Source organism: Pezoporus occidentalis, unplaced genomic scaffold (assembly GCF_034315485.1).
Source record: "Pezoporus occidentalis ecotype Australia unplaced genomic scaffold, CSIRO_AGI_Poc_V1 ctg130, whole genome shotgun sequence".
Lineage (NCBI taxonomy): Eukaryota > Metazoa > Chordata > Aves > Psittaciformes > Psittacidae > Pezoporus > Pezoporus occidentalis.
This window is the reverse complement of record NW_026913104.1, coordinates 795,392-811,748: the sequence shown is the minus strand read 5'-3', so window position 1 is coordinate 811,748 and position 16,357 is coordinate 795,392. Positions and strand designations below refer to the sequence as shown.

Sequence of the window (16,357 nt, the reverse complement as noted above, 5' to 3'; positions counted from 1 at the left end):
GGGGTGGATGGACCCACGTGGCCGCTCTCTGCAGCCCATGGCCCCTCTCCTGTCCGCAGGCTGTCCCGGCTGTCACCCCCGTGGATGAGGAGAGCTCCGATGGAGAGCCGGACCAGGAAGCTGTACAGAGGTAACTCCTGTCTGTTAACATTTGCCCTTGCTGCCTCCAAGAGGCTCACCTGGTGGTGTTCCACAGAGTTAAAACACAGCAACCTCCTCGCAGGCAACAGTGTTGATTCCAGCGAAGGCTCAACGTTCCTCTTGTTCTGTGGGTGTTGATTGCTGTAGGCAGTTCCTCCTTTGACACTGCTAGGTGCTTACAGAGCTGGCTTTCCCCTGGAATGGAGAGCTAATTGAGCACTAGGTTCTCCAGAAACTCTGAAACTGCTCAATTCCTTTGCTTAGTGTGCACCAGCATGCAATCCACACTAACCTGCAAATGAGTGCTCAGTGATTCACCCCTCCCTGCTGAGTGATGGAGGTAGGAAGAGCTCTTCTGTGGCCTTGGGTGGCAATGCAGCTTTTGTATCAAGACATGCAGTAAACATCCAACTCTGATGCCTTAAACAAAGTGAGCTTGCTGGAAATACAGGTACCTGCTAATTTTAGCGGTAAGCCTTAAAGTAGTCTGCACCATTAAGGAAGGAATCATTAGATACCAGGCTGGAAACTTCTGTTGTCTCTGCTCCAAATACATACTAGGAGGCGGGTAGAAGATGCTTGTACTTCCTCAATCCATGAGAACACTAACCTTATCCTTGCTAACACTTTCTTAGTGGCTTTACGTAGTCTCTCTCTGCTAACCGGCTGGTGCACTACGTGTGGTGAGTGTGGTTTCGGAGTGCTCCTGCTGCTTACCTCAAACCCAACACGTTTCTGGACTCCCCCAGGTTGTACAGGCCATCACCTCGAGCAAGGTAGCGTTCCTCAGGGGCTGCACTCGGGAGCAGGATTCAGCCTGGGGCTTGGGGCAGGCAGAGAAGCACTGGGGTGGGTGGACCCTGTGCTCCAGAGCCTTTGCCAGCTCTGTCCTTCCAGTGCTCCAGAGCAAAGGGGGATTTGAACAGTGGGTGTGTGCAGTGACAGACTGTGCAGAGTGTGTGGAGACTCCTCTTCTGCCTGCGCTTACAAGAAAGCCTGAGCTGGTGCCATGAACAAACTCACTTCCAGCCCTACTTTAGAGATGACCCAGAGCACATCTCGTGTCTTCTGTGTAGCCTTAGACCCTGGTTCTTCACGCGCTGCTGTTCATCCTCTGAGCCATGGTACTGGGAGAGTCCATGCTCGTGACCTGCCCCAGCTGCAAGGCAGCACAAGGAGAGAACTGAGGCCAGGTCACTGCAGTGAGCAGATGAGGAGCATGCTGCTCCCGGCACTGAGGCTGCAGTCAGGCCGTGTCAGCTGCTGAGCCCTGTGTGCTGTGCTCTGCACACACATGTGCTGCCTAGCTGCCGATTACAAGGTGTCATTCAGAGCCTGTGATGTCCACTGACATCACCTCCGATGGTGGACAGTGTTTCTAACACTGCAAACCAGATAAATCCGATTCTGGGCAGGTTTTCACCTCTCCTATGTTAAGCCCTATGGTTTCAGTTGAGTGTTAAGTTACAGCATTGGCTCAGCTGGAAACACTTTGAGCCTCCCCCTGCAGCATTTTGTAGGATGCAGGCTGCTGAAAGGCTGAGCTCTCACCGAAGGCAAGTCTCCTTGGACCCATCCATAGGTCACTTGGCTGCTCTCGACAGTGCTGCCCTCAGCCCTTTCATACCACGTGTTCCTCTTCCACCAGATGGCCCAGAAAAAGCCCGGTCCAGGTTGTGTGTTAACTTGCTCTCCACCCCCTGATGTTGCAACCCATCAGTAGTCACCAGAGGAGAAGGGTAAATAGTGTTAGCATGAGGGACACATGCAAATATTTAGCTTCTCAGAACCCTGTGCTGTGTCCAGCCCCCAGTGAGCAGGTTTTGCCCTTCTCAGCCTGACCTTGAGAACAGAGCATATCTCCTCTGTGTTCCAAGGAACAGTCACATCTCCTTGGAGCTTTGGGGAACTTTCTTCCACCCAAACCGCTGTTATAGCTCATGATTGGATTGTTCCCTCGAGGTCTGAAATGAAATTATCTTAGCAAACCACAACTGTAAAGCTCTTTGGGAAGCGTTCCCCGCCTGCATCAAATGATTCTTAAACAGCTAATGGCACAGCCTTTGGCAAGTTACCACAAGGCCAAGCACTCTTCATTCTGTTAACTTGCTCTCTTCTGCTTAAGTGGCTTCTGCAGCTAGCAAGGAGAAGGCTGGGCTTTGAGGGGCCAACAGCTTTCCTGCTCTCTGCTTTTCTGTGCTTCACCGGGTGAAGTTCTAGGGAGCCTTAGCAGGGGAAGAGAGGGAAGGTAAGAATCCCATTAGTGTTACTGGCCAAGTGATCTTTGTCCCTGTTACCAGATGGTGCACCAGAACAGGAGTTAAGTTCCCAAGTGGCCATTCACCCACTTGGGTTCATTCTCTGGCCTTGAGTGGGTGAAGTGCTCGTCCCCTGCTCTTGTTATCGCTTCTGACCCCGTGCCCCACTGCTCTGGGCATCCCTGCAGCCAGAATTGCAGCTCAGGGCTCTGTGGCTCTGTGGCCCTTGGTGCCATCCTTGCTGAAGCAGAGGCTCCTGGTGCTGCCCTGAGTACTCCCCAGTCCTTGGAGGGACTCCTGCAGCCTCTTAGGTGCAGTGCAGAGGGTGCTTTAGCTCAAGCTGCTGCCCCAGGCTCTGGTGCAGGAGGAGAGCCCAGCACCAGTGCTGGGGCTGCGCCCCAGGGGAAGGGACCCTCTCCCTGCTCGGGTTCCCGCTGGCTTTACCGGGTGATTCCCAACTCCCTGGAGAGCGGAGCAGGGACTAGATGGCGCCCTCGGGCCGGCTGAGCACCGGCCTTCCTCCCCCCCAGCGCCCTTCCTCATCGCCTTGGGCAGCCGGAGCCTCTGCCCACCCGTCAGCCCTGGTGCGGTGGCCCTCGGGCAGGGGACTGCAGTCACAAGGGGTCACTGCTCACAGTGAGAGCCAGGCTAGGTCTGAAGTGCAGAAGCTTCCTGCAAGGGCGAGTGGAGCAGCAGCTTTGCTCTGTGCCCCTGCTCTGGGTTATCTGTGGTTTGTCTCTTGGCTCCATGCATGCAGCAACCTTCCCCAAGGCTCAGTGGGGCCTTGGGAGAGACCTGCTATAGGGGAGTGAACCCACTTAAGGGCAGGTCATCACCTGGGTATTCCCAAAGGGAAATACCAGCACTCCCCTTGGAATGTTAGGTAGTCCTGCCAGCAGCAGGAAGTTGGACTTGATGATCCTTATGGGTGCCTTCCAACTTGAGGTGTCCTATGACTGTATGATTCTATGAAGCGCGGCTTTCCTGCTGGGAAGAGCTAATGGCTGCTCTCCCCTTCTGAGGCAGGCAGCTGGAACTGCCCTTGTCCCCTGAGCACTGAGGACCTCGTGGCGTGATGGGCACGGGCAGCACGGCCATGGCGTGCTTCTCCCCGGTCGGTTCCGAGCACTGCAGCAGCCTTCTTCCTTCCCGTTTCCTCTGGGCTATCTAACGCTCCCTCTTTTAGGCGTTCTCCCATCGGTCTCTTATCAAATGTGCTCCTGCTTGTTGCAGATACTTGGCAAATAGGTCAAAAAGGCACACTCTGGCAATGACCAACCCTACAGCTGAAATCCCTCCAGACTTGCAGAGGCAGCTAGGACAGCAGTCCTTCCGACCCCGGGCCTGGGCTCCGCACCTGGTCCCCGACCAGCACCGGTGAGTAACGGCACCGGCCCTTCCTTCGGGCAGCTTTGCACCAGGAACCTGCTCACAGGGCGTCTGGAATGGAGCACTGAGGACGTCCCGCTGGCAGGGAGGGAGGAGGAGGAGGAACAGGGACAAAGAGCAGAGCCGCAGAGCAGGGGGTGCCTGGCCATGCTGGGGAGCACTGTGCTGAGCACACCAAGCTATGCAGGGCACGGATCAGCTGGCTCTTCCCCCCCCCCCAGTCCTTATTTTGTGGCTGGGGGCTGACTTGCCATGAAGTAAGGGTTGGGAACGAGCTGCTCCTTCCAGAGGAAAGCTTTTCTCTGCTGTTAATGGTAGGTGTCAACTCGCAGTAGATAGCACATTTTCTACAGAACGTTTCTGGAGGCAGATACAGGCAAAAGACTGCACCAAGAGTCATCTACACCAGAGCTAAAAAACCTCACTGTTCTGCACCAGAGTTGTGTGTTTTGACTGCAAAGTCTCTTTGCAAAGCTCCTCAAGAGTCATTTTATTTCTGATCTGAACCCTTGTTGAGAATGATGTGGGGAAGGGAAAGGAAGCTGGGGGGGGGGAGGAAAAATCACAGTGCCTGGGAAAGGGGGAACCTCTGCAGAGTGATCTGAGCACACTCAAATGTGAGGGGAGAGGTGTTAACCTGGCACAGAGCCCTTGCCACAGCAGCAGACCGGAGATGCCAGTGCCACAGAGGGAGCCCGCACCCCGGCGCTGTGCCCTGTGCTGGGAGCTGTTGAGACAGCCGGCTCCTGCCAGGCTGGATTGGTGCTCGTGGTCAGTCTGCAGCCAGCTCACCCTGGCAGGCTTGACAAAGCGCTTTTTATTGTAGCCAGATACCTGCTGAGCTGAGCACTGATGTAATCAGCAGAGACAGGTGAACTCTGAGCAGACCGAGCCAGTGCTAGTGCCACGCTGGAACTCCGGAACACCGAGATAAGCACCTCCATACCCTGAAGTTACTCCCTCACAGAGGTGCTTGGGGGATGGGAAGAGCAGGAGGGGAGAGATTTCTAGGGTCACAGCTTGATAGGAAGAGGAGTGCAGCTTGCAAAACCACCAGAATGTGCTGTGTCCTGCTTTCAGGATTGCTTCAAACCCCAAAGGTAAGCTGGGTCCCTCGCCCACTGCAGGGCTCGATCCTTGACAGGGCTGTTAAAACACACTTACCCTGTAAATACATCCGTGTTGCCTCTTGGCTTTGGCATCCCGAGGCAGTTGCATCACACACAGGGTGGTATCTGCTCATTCCACCCTCGGTGTTGTAACACGCTGTGAGCCTGCCCCGTGTTTTACCTATGAAATCGCAGGAACTTCATCTGACCACGGCCTAAACAGATCGCCCCATGTTGTGTCCCAGCCACGTATGGCCCAGAAACCATTAGCACTCTTTGTCATCACGTCACTAGACCTAGTTACTGAGTGGCAGGAGGGTTTTATTTCAGCACTTCATGTATTTTAAGTCATCCTCTTATGTAGCACCAAGTTTTGGTCACAAGAACTTAGTATCTGAAGGCAGAATTGAAGTACAACCACAGTACAAGGCAGTACAACTGTCCTGCCCTGCCACATGGGTTTGGGAACCTCAGCAGAATTTTATCTGTAGCTTCTGCTTCCTGTCAGTACAAGAGGAGATCAAATAGCCCAGGATAATGGATGGGATGGTATCCGAAGGCAGGGGCACAGCTCTGTCCTTGGAAGGAAGCTGTGTGTAATCTGTACAGACTGCAGTATGTCCTGCTAAGGCAGAGCAAGTGACAAGGACTGAACCCATTGTGCTGGACGTGGTCCAGCATCGGTCACCTTCCGATAAGGGGGAGCTTCTCTGGGCGAAATTGTTTCACTTTGTGGAACAAGCTTTGGTCAAGAGCCATATTCAGCATAGCCCCAGCAGCACCTTGCCTGCAGCAGCGTGGATCAGGACCACACCGGTTGCTGCTAGAGGGGCTCCATGGGGTTTAGCGCCAGGATGTCAGAGGTGCTGTAAAGCCCATACCTCCGAGGCCACCTCACAGACAAAGGCCATTAGGTAATGTTTGCTGGGGTTTATAGAGATCGCATTTGCACAGGAACCATTAGGGCAGGCAGAGAAACCTGTTTCTGTTTGTTGTAAGGCACGCTGTGACCCCTGTATGGGGGGTCAGCTTTGCTAGTGATGGTAGAGCTTGTGCCTAATGGTGGGCATGAGCTAAGTGCTCGACTTTGGGGATGGGGAACCCCAGCTTTGGGGTAAAACAGCTCCTGGAGAAAAATCTGGCTCCCTCTGATGGTGAAGAAGAAACTTCCTTGTGAAGGGAATGTGCTTGATGGTGCTGCGAGCAAAGTACCAGCTCCATTCATGTGTTACATGTCCCCTCCTGTGCAGTGTTAGGTTCTTGTCCTCTGTTTTAACTCATTGCATCTCTGAGCATGGATGCCAGCCCCTCTTCCTCCTCAGAGGCTGTGGAACACATCAGGCTCCTTCCTCCACGTGCCTCTGTGTTTGCCACAGGCATCAGATGTAGTCAGGGCCGTGGGGAAGCGGAAGACTCAGGAAGTGCTACTGAGGAGGTGAATTTTAAGTGTTTAGGATGCTGAATGGTTTCTGTAACCCTTTTCCAGCTGAGGGATAGATCCATCTGAATGGATGAACTATGAGTTGTGGCCCACCTGGAATCTGGTTTGGGGCCAAGTCATCCCCAACCTTATCTGCCCAGGCACTGAAGATACTGATAATCCTGTTTCCTGTTCGCAGTGGTGATGGCACTTTGTTACTGATCTAAACCATGGTTTGTTCTGGGTGAGTGGGCAGGTAGAGCTTGGCGTGGCTGGTGTAAATGTCTCTGTACCGCTGTGTTTCTCAGTTTCTGGCATCTCTAACCCACTTCCCCGTGTGTTCAGTTCTATTTACAAGGACTCCAATACTCTGCACCTCCCCACCGAGCGCTTCTCCCCGGTTCGGCGCTTCTCCGATGGTGCTGCCAGCATCCAGGCTTTCAAAGCCCACCTGGAGAAGATGGGCAATAACAGTAGCATCAAGCAGCTTCAGCAGGTAAGAGAGGGCTGCGGGTCCTCAGCAGAGTCTCTGCAAGGGCTTTTATTGTCTGAGCCTCGCTGCTTCAGGAAGCAAAAGGTGAAACCTTCACCACTAATGGCTGAGGACGCTCAGTGGTGGCTTTGCAGCCCCTCTGTACATCTACAGCTGCTCTGCTGAGTGTCCTGTAAATGCCTGTGCTGTTCTCCTGCAGACCAGGAGCCTTGGGGGCTGAGCACAGCACCCTTTCTTTTCTGTTAAGGCTTAAACTGGCTTTGTTATCTCACACCTGATTCCATCCAGCTCAATGGACTGGGCTCTCTTTACTGGCTTTTTCACATGGATAGGCTGCAGAGGGCACTCTGTGGTGTGCTGTGCACTTACAGCCTTCACTGGGTTCATTGCAGGAGTGTGAGCAGCTTCAGAAGATGTATGGTGGGCACATGGACGAGAGGACGTTGGAGAAGACGCAGCAGCAGCACATGTTGTACCAGCAGGAGCAGCACCATCAGATTCTTCATCAGCAGATTCAGGTACTGGAGCCTGAGCTTTGTGTCCCTGCATTGCTGCAGGCACAGCAGGTCCTGGTGGGACAGAGGAGGGTGGGTTGCTTGGCTGGCTGCCCTGAGAAGCCAGCCTGAAGGACTTGAGCAGTGGTTCCTGCACGCTGCTGCCACAGCAGCACCCGGGGGCTCAGTGTTTGAGCCTGGCTGTGTCCCACTCACCGGTCAGTGTTGTCTGAATGGACTACTTGAGACACTGTGGGTTGCAAACACTTTGTTTTCTTCTGGTACCTGGTTCAGGACTGCATCCGGCCACCGCAGCCATCTCCACCCTTGCAGGCTCCATGTGAAAACCAGCCAGCTCTACTCACTCACCAGCTTCAGAGGTAAAGAAACTGCTTTAGGGAAGCTCTGGGGAGAGGGTTTTACTCTTAGCGTGAGCGAACCCACTTAGAGTCAGGGCTGAGCTGGAAGCGTGTGCAGTTAGGGTGGCATAGCCGGTTCCCTGGTGAGCGTGCCTGGTCCTTGTAGCTGGACTCTGTCTGAAGGGTTTTTAGAAGCAGAGGGACAGGAGTCAAAGGCACAAGCTTGCTTTGAGCAGATGATTGACAGTTCTGCCTCTTGGCCGGCTGGAAAGCGCCTTCCCTTGGGTAGCCCGTTTCTCTGGTGGTTCCTGCCCAGAGCTGCTCTGGACGTCTCACACCAGTTCAGGCTTTTGTTAGGTAACTGTCCTTGGCTTCAGTGCCCTGGCTGGGGATGAGGCAGCCTGGCTTACGGGAAAGCAGAGGGGAAGGTTCCTCACCAGCTGCACTGAGGCAGGAGGCGAGCCTGCAGTGCCCTTGAGCCGTGTTTCTGGTGTAGCCCCCACGTTACACTCACTACGGGCATGGCATAGGCAAGTTGGGTGGCTCCCAGAGGAGAAGGCAAGCTGGAAGGATCTTGGGATCCCAACAGGGCTGCGTGGCGTTTATTTAAAACGCAAGAAAGGCAGCATTCGGCGTCAGCTCTCACAGTTGGAAAGGCATCCTAATGAGGAGCAGGCGTGATGGTGAGCTGCTTGTTTCCCTGCACAGGTTACGGATTCAGCCATCCAGCCCGCCCCCGAACCACCCTAATAACCACCTCTTCAGGCAACCCAACAGCAGCCCACCTCCTGTGAGCAGCAGCGTGCTCCAGCCCCACGGTAAGCACCGGCACTACACGGAGCCATCTGCTCCTTGGGGCGGGCTGTTGGCACAACCATATGGGCCGATCACAGCTCTGGGGACACAGGTGCGGGGGGAGCTGGGGGCTTCAGCCCCAACTCCCCCCCCCCGCCGTGGCCCGGTCCTTGTGCAGTTTGTGCTGATGGAAAAGCTGCTCCATCTGGCAGCAAGCGCTGGTGTTATCGAGAGCTCGCGAGGAGCTGCCAGCTGGAATGTGCTCTTGGGTTTCTTGTCACAAGATCCTTAGTTATCACTCCCGGGGGTGGGGAGGCAGGGCTGATATTCTGGGCTTTATGCAAATGGCCTCAGCTTTGTTTCTCTTTCTGTGGAAGGGGCTGTAGCTGTGACCTTTGCGCGCTGGTGCAGCGTGACGGCGCGGTCAGGAGTCACGCTCCTTGTCACCCCCTTACCGGGACTCCCAGCGTGGCCCAGAAGAGCAGCAGCTCCTCAACAGGGCAGGATTCACTCCTGAGCCTTGCTCCCTCGCTGGCTGTGGGTGCTGAGGGTCTTTGTTCCCCATAGGTGCCACCTCCCAGTCCCAGTTCCAAGGGATGCCGTCCCACAACACAATCTTCCCGCAGTCCGGTAACTGTTCCCCTCCCCCAAACATGGGGCTGACGTGCCTGGGCCTGCAGCAGCAGTCGCAGCCTCAGCAGGTCACCATCCAAGTGCAGGAGCCCGGCGACATGGTCAGCAACAGCCTGGTGGCCGGGCAGTCCATGTCCTCCCATGCGCGGGGCATGCCCATGAGCCCCAGTGCCAACCAGATGCAGATGCAGCACCGCGCTAACCTGATGGCCTCCCTCTCCTATGGCCACAGGCAGTTATCCAAGCAGCTCAGCGCCGACAGCGCCGAGTCGCACAGGTAAGGATGCTGCTGCTTCCCCAGGCAGGGAGGAGGGAGATGGGTGGCTATCTCGGGCTGGGATGTGGCTTCCTCACCGGCCCAGCACTGGTTTTGCAGAGCTGAGATGCCTCCCTACCCCTGGGCAGTGGTTCCTGTGAGGGTCTGCCTCAGGGAGCAGCTCTGCCTGCCTCCTGGTGCTCGCTGGTGAGACGGTGACTGTTGCTCTGTCCTCTGCAGCCTGAACGTGAGCAGGTATCCCCCCGCCAACTACGACCAGGTGCACTTACACCCCCACCTGTACCCCGAGCAGCCCCGCGTGTCCCCCGGCAGCTACAGCCCGGCCGCAGGAGTGGGGTTCCCCCCAGCTCAGCAAGCTCTCAAGGTCCCGCAGCTCGACCAGTACCCCAGCTTCCCGCAGAGCGCACATCAGCAGCAGCAGCAGCAGCAGCAGCACTACACCGCATCCGCACTACAGCAAGCACTGTTGTCCCCGACGCCTCCCGACTACAGCCGACACCAGCAGGTACCGCACATCCTCCAGGGACTGCTTTCCCCCCGGCACTCGCTCACGGGGCACACGGACATGCGGCTGCCCCAGTTAGAATTTGCACAGCTCATCAAGCGGCGGCAGCAGCAGCAGCAGCAGCAAGAATTCCAAGAGTTGTTCAGGCATATGAGTCAAGGGGATGCTGGGAACATGGGCGCCAGCGTGGGACAGAGCCTCTCGGAGCGCCAGTCGTTGTCTTTGCCTTATCAGAGTGCTGACACGTACCACCCACAGAGCAGCCCCCAGCATCTCTTAAAAATCAGGGCGCAAGAATGTATCCAGCAGGTACCTGCGTCAGTGCCGCCGCACGGATACGTGCACCAGCCAGCCCTGTTCCATTCGGAGAGCATGGAGGAGGACTGCGCGTGCGAGGGGGCCAGGGACAGCTTTCCTGACAGTAAGACTGCAAACACATTGACCAAAGGCTGCCACGAGAGCCCTCTGCTCGTGAGCTCAGGAGGGCACGGGGACCCAGACCCCTTGCTGGGAACTGCTAATCACGCGCAGGAGCTGGGGACGCACCAGTACAGGCATCAGCCCGCGGCTGCCTTCAGTAGGAGTAAGGTGCCCAGCAGAGGTAAGGCTCCCTGCTCCTGATGGAACACTGCCCTGCTGCCTGCGTGCTGCCGGCCTCCCTGCCGGAGGCTTCCGTGACATGCTCTGCATAGCACGGAGATACCTGGATTCCTTCCGGCTTTGTGGCCTTAAGTAAATGCAGGCATAGTCTCTAATAAACAGCGTTAAATAAGAAGGGAACCCGAGCAACAGCTCCTCTTTGAAGTGTGACCTACTTGTGCAGGCAGGTGAAGGCCAGGCCCCAGCAGTGCACTGCCATCTTCTCGGGGATGCTGTGTGCTGTTGGTGCAGTTATTCCCATCGGTGATGTTCCCAATCCCCCATAAAATGGGCTGGTAACAGTTAAGACCAGCATAGCCCTGAGAGCGGTGGTAGGTGTCTTGTTGCTAGGGTTGCCTTGAGACAGCTCCTCTGGCGCGTTGGGCAGCAGCAGCAAGGCTCCAGCCCTGCCTGAACTAGAAGGGGAAGGTTCTGGGGAAAGTGAGTTTAAACTTGCCATTAGCATCTGAAGACCTTCTCTGCTACTTGGAAGCCTTTGCTCCTTGGTGGCTGCGTTGGCAGCAGCGCAGTGTAAGAGAAGCTCCTGCCTGAGCTGTAATTCCCAGCCTTCTCTGTATGAAAAGCACCATCCTGGCCCCTTGCTAGGAGAGCTTTGGTGAGGAAAGGGCTTTCCAGGCTAAGCTGGGAGGATCAGTATTCACAGCAAGACAGAGCTGTGCTGGTCTGAAGCCATCAGCTTGCCCTTGGCACAGCCCGCCCTACTGCAGAGGGGCAGTGTCCAGGGCACAAGAGGCTTGGCTTTGTCTGGGGACACAGCACGGGTTTGCTGGGAAAGTACTGGGTTGGAACAGAGTGGCATGGAGGGCGAAGCAAGTGTGCCAAGCCCTGGTCCCTCGGAGCACAGGCAGGGTAGGGAGGAGGCTCAGCTGTTCTGAAGTCATCTTCAGTCCTGGATAACCAATGTGTTTGCTCCTGCACCTCATTCTCCCTGTGGCGCTTGAAGCATGGAAGGGGAGAATCACCCCAGGTGGAGGTGGAAGGCCTGGAGGTGTGTTTTGTACCAAATCACTATGGTATTAAGAAGTTTCCTTCCCAGTGCCATAGACCTGTTAGATGAACAACAGGATTTACTGAAGTCAGGAGCTGAAGTTCTGCCCCCATACTGGTGGTGCTCACACTGGGTTACACAAGGGAGAGGACTTTACCCTCCAAGACTTTGTAAATGAGTAAAAGCAAGTAAATGTTTACAAATAGTGTTGTGTAAGTGCGTTGTCAGAGGGCTCATGGAGTAAACTCTGTGCTGAGATGCAGCCGCTCGCGCCGCTTTCCTCCTGCCTTCGGTAACCCACTTGGACTCAGGCCTGTGCTGCTCCACACAGCCTGGGTACCCTTATCTGCAGTTAAACCCTGCGCAGCCTCAGGGTCCGTGCTGGTGCTTCACTCACACACAGGGTACCCCCAGCATTCCCAAGTGTGCTGTGTGCAGGCACCAAGGGCTGGCTGGGGAGACCTGCCCTGGCCAGGCACGGCTCCTCTCCTGAAGGCTTTCGTAGCCACATTCCTTGGCTTTTCCCTATACAGTGTTAGGAGGCCACAGCTTCTGCTGAGCAAAGAGGGGGAAGTGTCTCTTCTGCCCCAGCTCACCGAGTGTTTTCCCTCGAGTGGGGTGTACCTTCACAGGGCCTGCTGATGGAGCGTGCTGTCCCTGAGCGGAGAGCCCTGGCTTGGCTGTTGAGCATCGCAGCCAGGGACTGCGAGCGCTCACCACAGCCGTGCTTAGGATGTGACTGCACTGCCTTCGAGCAGCCTTGCTCCAGTTTTGCTCCATCCATCACAGGGCTGGGAATGCTGCCCATGGGAAACCTGCTTTGCTCGGCCCCGAAGGAGCGGAGCAGGCGGCCCGTGGTGCCAGTGTCACATGCTGCACTGACACAAAGGGGTGGAAGGGCTCCTGCTCTGGGTTTCGGGCGGCTGGAGCAGGGCTGGGGTGAGGAGAGGAGGGAGGATTCCAGCTGTCCCATCCCTCAGCCCTCCACCGTGCCATGCTGGCAGTGGGATGTGTGTGGTCGTGTCCTGGGTCCAGGCTAGTCCAGGCTGAGGGGTCTCATCCCCGTATAGCAGGGCTGGCTGTGGGAGCGGTCCTGCTCCAGGCTGTGTTTGGACCTGGAGGAGCCGGCCCAAACAGCCGTTCCCACAGTTGGAGCGGTGTCCCGAGCAGCATGTGGGTGGCACGGCCCCGCCAGCAGCTCTGACCTCATGTTTTCCTTCTCCCTTTTCCGGGAAGGCTGACTGTTAACCGCACGTAACCCCACGGTTGTGCAAAGGAAGGGGGAGGCTGGCCACATCTGACTGCCCTCGCTCCATCCCGGCCCAGCCGGAGCTGTCTCCAGGGGAGGAAGGGCACTGGGAGCGCTGTGCCAGCCCTGCTTGTGCTCCTGCAAGCGGGTCCTGTCCGGATCCCGCTCACGTTATGGACAGGTGTCCCTGGGAGCACCTTCCTGGCATCCCTCCATTGCAGACCCAGCAGCGTGGGGCCGTGTCCTGGGACAGTGCTGCCCGCTGTGCAGACAGGCAGCTCTGGCGGGGCTCACTCTGCTGTGTGTCACTTGGGGGCAGCTCCCTGGTGCTCGTGGCCACGTCGGCATGTTTGTGCTCCACAGGGCTGCTCAGAGCTGTTTACAAGCATCAGACCCAATGAGGGCTGCTCCCTACCTCAGGACTTTATTCAAAACATCGTGTACTCGATGGTGGGAGGTTTTGCTTGATAGCAATGTAGCCTTTACCCTCGGTCATGAGAGCTTGCAGTGCAGATGGACTTTGCCAGGCAGATCACTCATGTACTCCTGCGGCCAGATTGTGGGAGGGCAGGGAGAAGTCATCTGATAAAAGGGAACATCCTGGCCAGCTCTTCCAGCAAGGCTGTGCTGCTGGAACGTCCCGTGTGGAGGCTGGGGAGATGCTTCTCCCTCCTCATTGTGCAATGAAGGGGGCAAGGCCTGGAGGAGGTGGAGGGGAAGGCAGAAGGGCTCGAAAGCAGGCTGAAAAGGTCTGGCTCCTGTCCTCTGGTGCCTCTACCCCTCTGATTTTAGGCTGCTTTTGTAGACCCGATGGGAGGCAGATAGCACTGGGGTCTTTGGGATCTCAGTGCCGGGAGGAGTAGCCTGTCCAAGTGCCACTGGCGGGGGCCTGGTGCTGCATCACTGCGTGAGAGCAACGGGGGGCCCTTTCTGCCACTGACTCTTCATGGCGTTGCATCTCAGACCTGTAGTTTGCAGTGAGAGCTGCAGGTTCCTCGTACTAACCTGGCCTTTCTCTGTCTTGCCTGACTTTGAAGAGTCCATCGTAGGGAACTGTATGGACAGGAGCTCCCCCGGCCAAGCCATGCAGGTGCCTGACCACAACGGGCTGGGCTACCCCGTGCGACCCGCCTCCAGCGAGCACCCGCGGCCCCGGACCCTGCAGAGACATCACACCATCCAGAACAGTGATGATGCCTACGTAGGTTTGAAGCAGCACGGAGCTTCCTTCCTGTGGGGGTTATGTACCGGGTGTCCTGAAGGACAGGCAGCGCCCGGCTCTGTGGGGTGCTGGCAATGGAAAAGCCCCATGAAACACTTGAGTTAGTGAACACACTTTAGCAGAGATCCCTGTGGAATGCTCCTCCTCTGCTCAAGGGTTGCTCCAGGGTGGCTGCTGCAGTGTGGCAGCTCTTTTTCCCCCATGTGCTCTGGTGAAGCAGCCTGTGTTTTGGGCTGCTGGGAACTGTCCTGTCCAAAGCTGGATGTGTTCTCTGCCGCAGCTCCCTTCTGCTCTGCGTGAGAGGGGCTCTGGCCTAGTTGTTTCAGTGTGGGTCTGGAAGGGACTCGGCCTGTCCAGTCCACTCTTGTGTTGAGGGGACAATGGCTGCACCTAAGCTATGCCTTATGGTGCATGCTTTTCACTTAGAATCCTGTGCCAAAGGCTTCCCAGAGAGCTGGGGCAGCAGAGGGATGCTTTGTCCTGATCCCCCTTTGACTCGTGTGCTGCTCTCTCTGCAGGTGCAGTTGGATAACTTGCCTGGAATGAGTTTAATGGCAGGGAAAGCACTAAGCTCTGCTCGGATGTCGGACGCTGTCCTCAGCCAGTCGTCGCTGATGGCCAGCCAGCAGCTGCGTGACAGGGACAGCGATGGTAAGGACCTGCCGAGCTGCAGGGGTGTGATGGGGGGGTCTGGGCCAGGAGCTGAGCGCACCAGCTCGCAATATGGGGTGCAGAGCACCTCTCCTCCAAGTGAGCAGTGCCTGCAGGGAGCAGGGGGAGGGCTTGGGCACCTCCTGCGCAGACTCCAACGCTGTTCTTTGCCCTACAGAATGTGGGGAGAGTTTGGAAGGTCAAGAGCATCCCAACCTAGGTGATGGCAACCAGCATCTAAACACCTCCTGTTACCCATCGACATGTATTACAGACGTCCTACTGAGCTACAAGCACCCGGAGGTGCCCTTTGGGATGGAGCAGGCAGGGGTGTAACCAGGAGGGAGTGAGTATTCAAGTGTCCTCCTCTGCCCAATGTAGGGTCAGAGCCCTATTGTTCCCACTACCATGTGTCCCATTCCCTGTTGCCTTGCTCCAGGGCTGGTGTGAGGCTGGGAAGAGACCGGCAGCTCCAAGCTCCCATGGCTGTGGTCCCCTGCTCATCAGCAGGCTCCTATGAGGCCTTGGCTGCTCTGTCAGAGCCCTGTGCCTCCCTCCCAGGGTGTAGCTTGTGGTTTGGGACTGGGAATGGGGTTGGGGCTGTGGAAGCAACGCTGCCTTCCTCTGGTGTCTCCTAACACCTCTGCTTCTCCTCTCTTGCAGGTTTTCTGTACAGCTTTGAAACGAAAAGGTCCATTTTAAACCAACAGTATCTAGCAGCATTGCGCCAAATTGCCGTAGTATTTCTGACTAACTGGAATACCATGGCCCCTCTCCTCATACTCCGCGCCGCCAGCCTGCCCGCCCTTTGGTTTCTTTACTTCCTTTGCCATGTTTGCCTGGAACTCCCACCGAAACAGCCAGAGCTCCCCATGGAGCCCGAGCACTGGGGCTGCTCGGGAGGGGTTTCGCCACCCAGGGAGCAGGCGGGTGCGGAGCCGGTCGGATCCCGGATCCCTCATCCCGTGCCATCCTCCTGCTCTTCATCCCTGTGCTCTGGTGAGGACGAGGACGGCGCTGGCCCCGCAGCAGATCCCACGGCTCCGGCCGGGAGCACCCACCCCTGGTGCAATACGCTTCTTGTCTCATCTCGGTCTGCTTTGGTTCCTCCTCTCCGTCCGACCGTCCATCCGTCTGTCTGTCTGTCCGTGTGCTGAAGGATCAGCTCCTCCTGGCCCCGGCCCCGTCCTTTTCTTTTCCAACCTGCATCCCACTTGGGGTTTTTCTTTCTCCTGGCTTTTCCGTAGGGAAGACGGATTTTCCTTCGTCTCCTCGGCTCCTCCTCCCGACCACGTAGGAATTGTTTTTTTGGTAAATGTTGTTTTATTATTATTGTTATTAATAAAAAGGCAAAAGGAATTTCCGTTTGAGAGGAATTTTTAACCTAGATTCTGTTCTGTATCGATTGTGACTTGCACCTTTTGTTCAAAGTATTTTATTTCCCCCGATGACATTGTACTTGTGACTGGTTTTCCCTCGCTCGTGCCAGTGGCCACAGTGGTATTTCCTTGCTGCAGTTCAGGCGCGCGTCGGTCTCCCCTTGTCCCGCTTCCCCCGTTCCCGTGCGGGCTGGGCGCCGTTCCCTCGGGAATCCGCGGCTCCGCTTCTCCTTAATGACACTTTTCTGGAATCTTTTATAAGAGCAAAATCACCACCAACCCCCCCCACACACACACACCTCTGCACAGAAGGAAGCGCGGGACCAGCCCGGCAC

At 56.4% G+C, this 16,357-nt stretch overlaps 3 protein-coding genes across 7 annotated transcripts in view; 1 reads left to right on the top strand and 2 right to left on the bottom strand.

Annotated features, from left to right (window-relative positions):
* The window catches only part of SIK3 (SIK family kinase 3), a 37,236-nt gene extending 21,234 nt beyond the window's left edge, over positions 1-16,002 (top strand). For 2 of the 5 annotated variants that reach the window (XM_062608569.1, XM_062608568.1), the window contains 12 exons: positions 60-130; positions 3,633-3,776; positions 6,663-6,813; positions 7,203-7,328; positions 7,599-7,684; positions 8,372-8,481; positions 9,026-9,368; positions 9,588-10,474; positions 13,808-13,971; positions 14,511-14,643; positions 14,822-15,001; positions 15,320-16,002. In XM_062608569.1, coding sequence (XP_062464553.1) covers positions 60-130; positions 3,633-3,776; positions 6,663-6,813; positions 7,203-7,328; positions 7,599-7,684; positions 8,372-8,481; positions 9,026-9,368; positions 9,588-10,474; positions 13,808-13,971; positions 14,511-14,643; positions 14,822-14,979 — 2,373 coding nt within the window. In that variant the 3' untranslated portion in view covers positions 14,980-15,001; positions 15,320-16,002. Of the gene's footprint in view, positions 1-59; positions 131-3,632; positions 3,777-6,662; positions 6,814-7,202; positions 7,329-7,598; positions 7,685-8,371; positions 8,482-9,025; positions 9,369-9,587; positions 10,475-13,807; positions 13,972-14,510; positions 14,644-14,821; positions 15,002-15,306 lie in introns of all 5 variants that reach the window. The other 3 variants (XM_062608571.1, XM_062608570.1, XM_062608567.1) reach the window with 2 other exon arrangements.
* Positions 1-16,357, bottom strand: part of SIDT2 (SID1 transmembrane family member 2) — a 553,125-nt gene that overhangs the window by 52,011 nt on the left and 484,757 nt on the right. The gene's annotated exons all lie outside the window — the stretch shown is intronic.
* Positions 1-16,357, bottom strand: part of PAFAH1B2 (platelet activating factor acetylhydrolase 1b catalytic subunit 2) — a 497,498-nt gene that overhangs the window by 44,341 nt on the left and 436,800 nt on the right. The window lies entirely within an intron of this gene.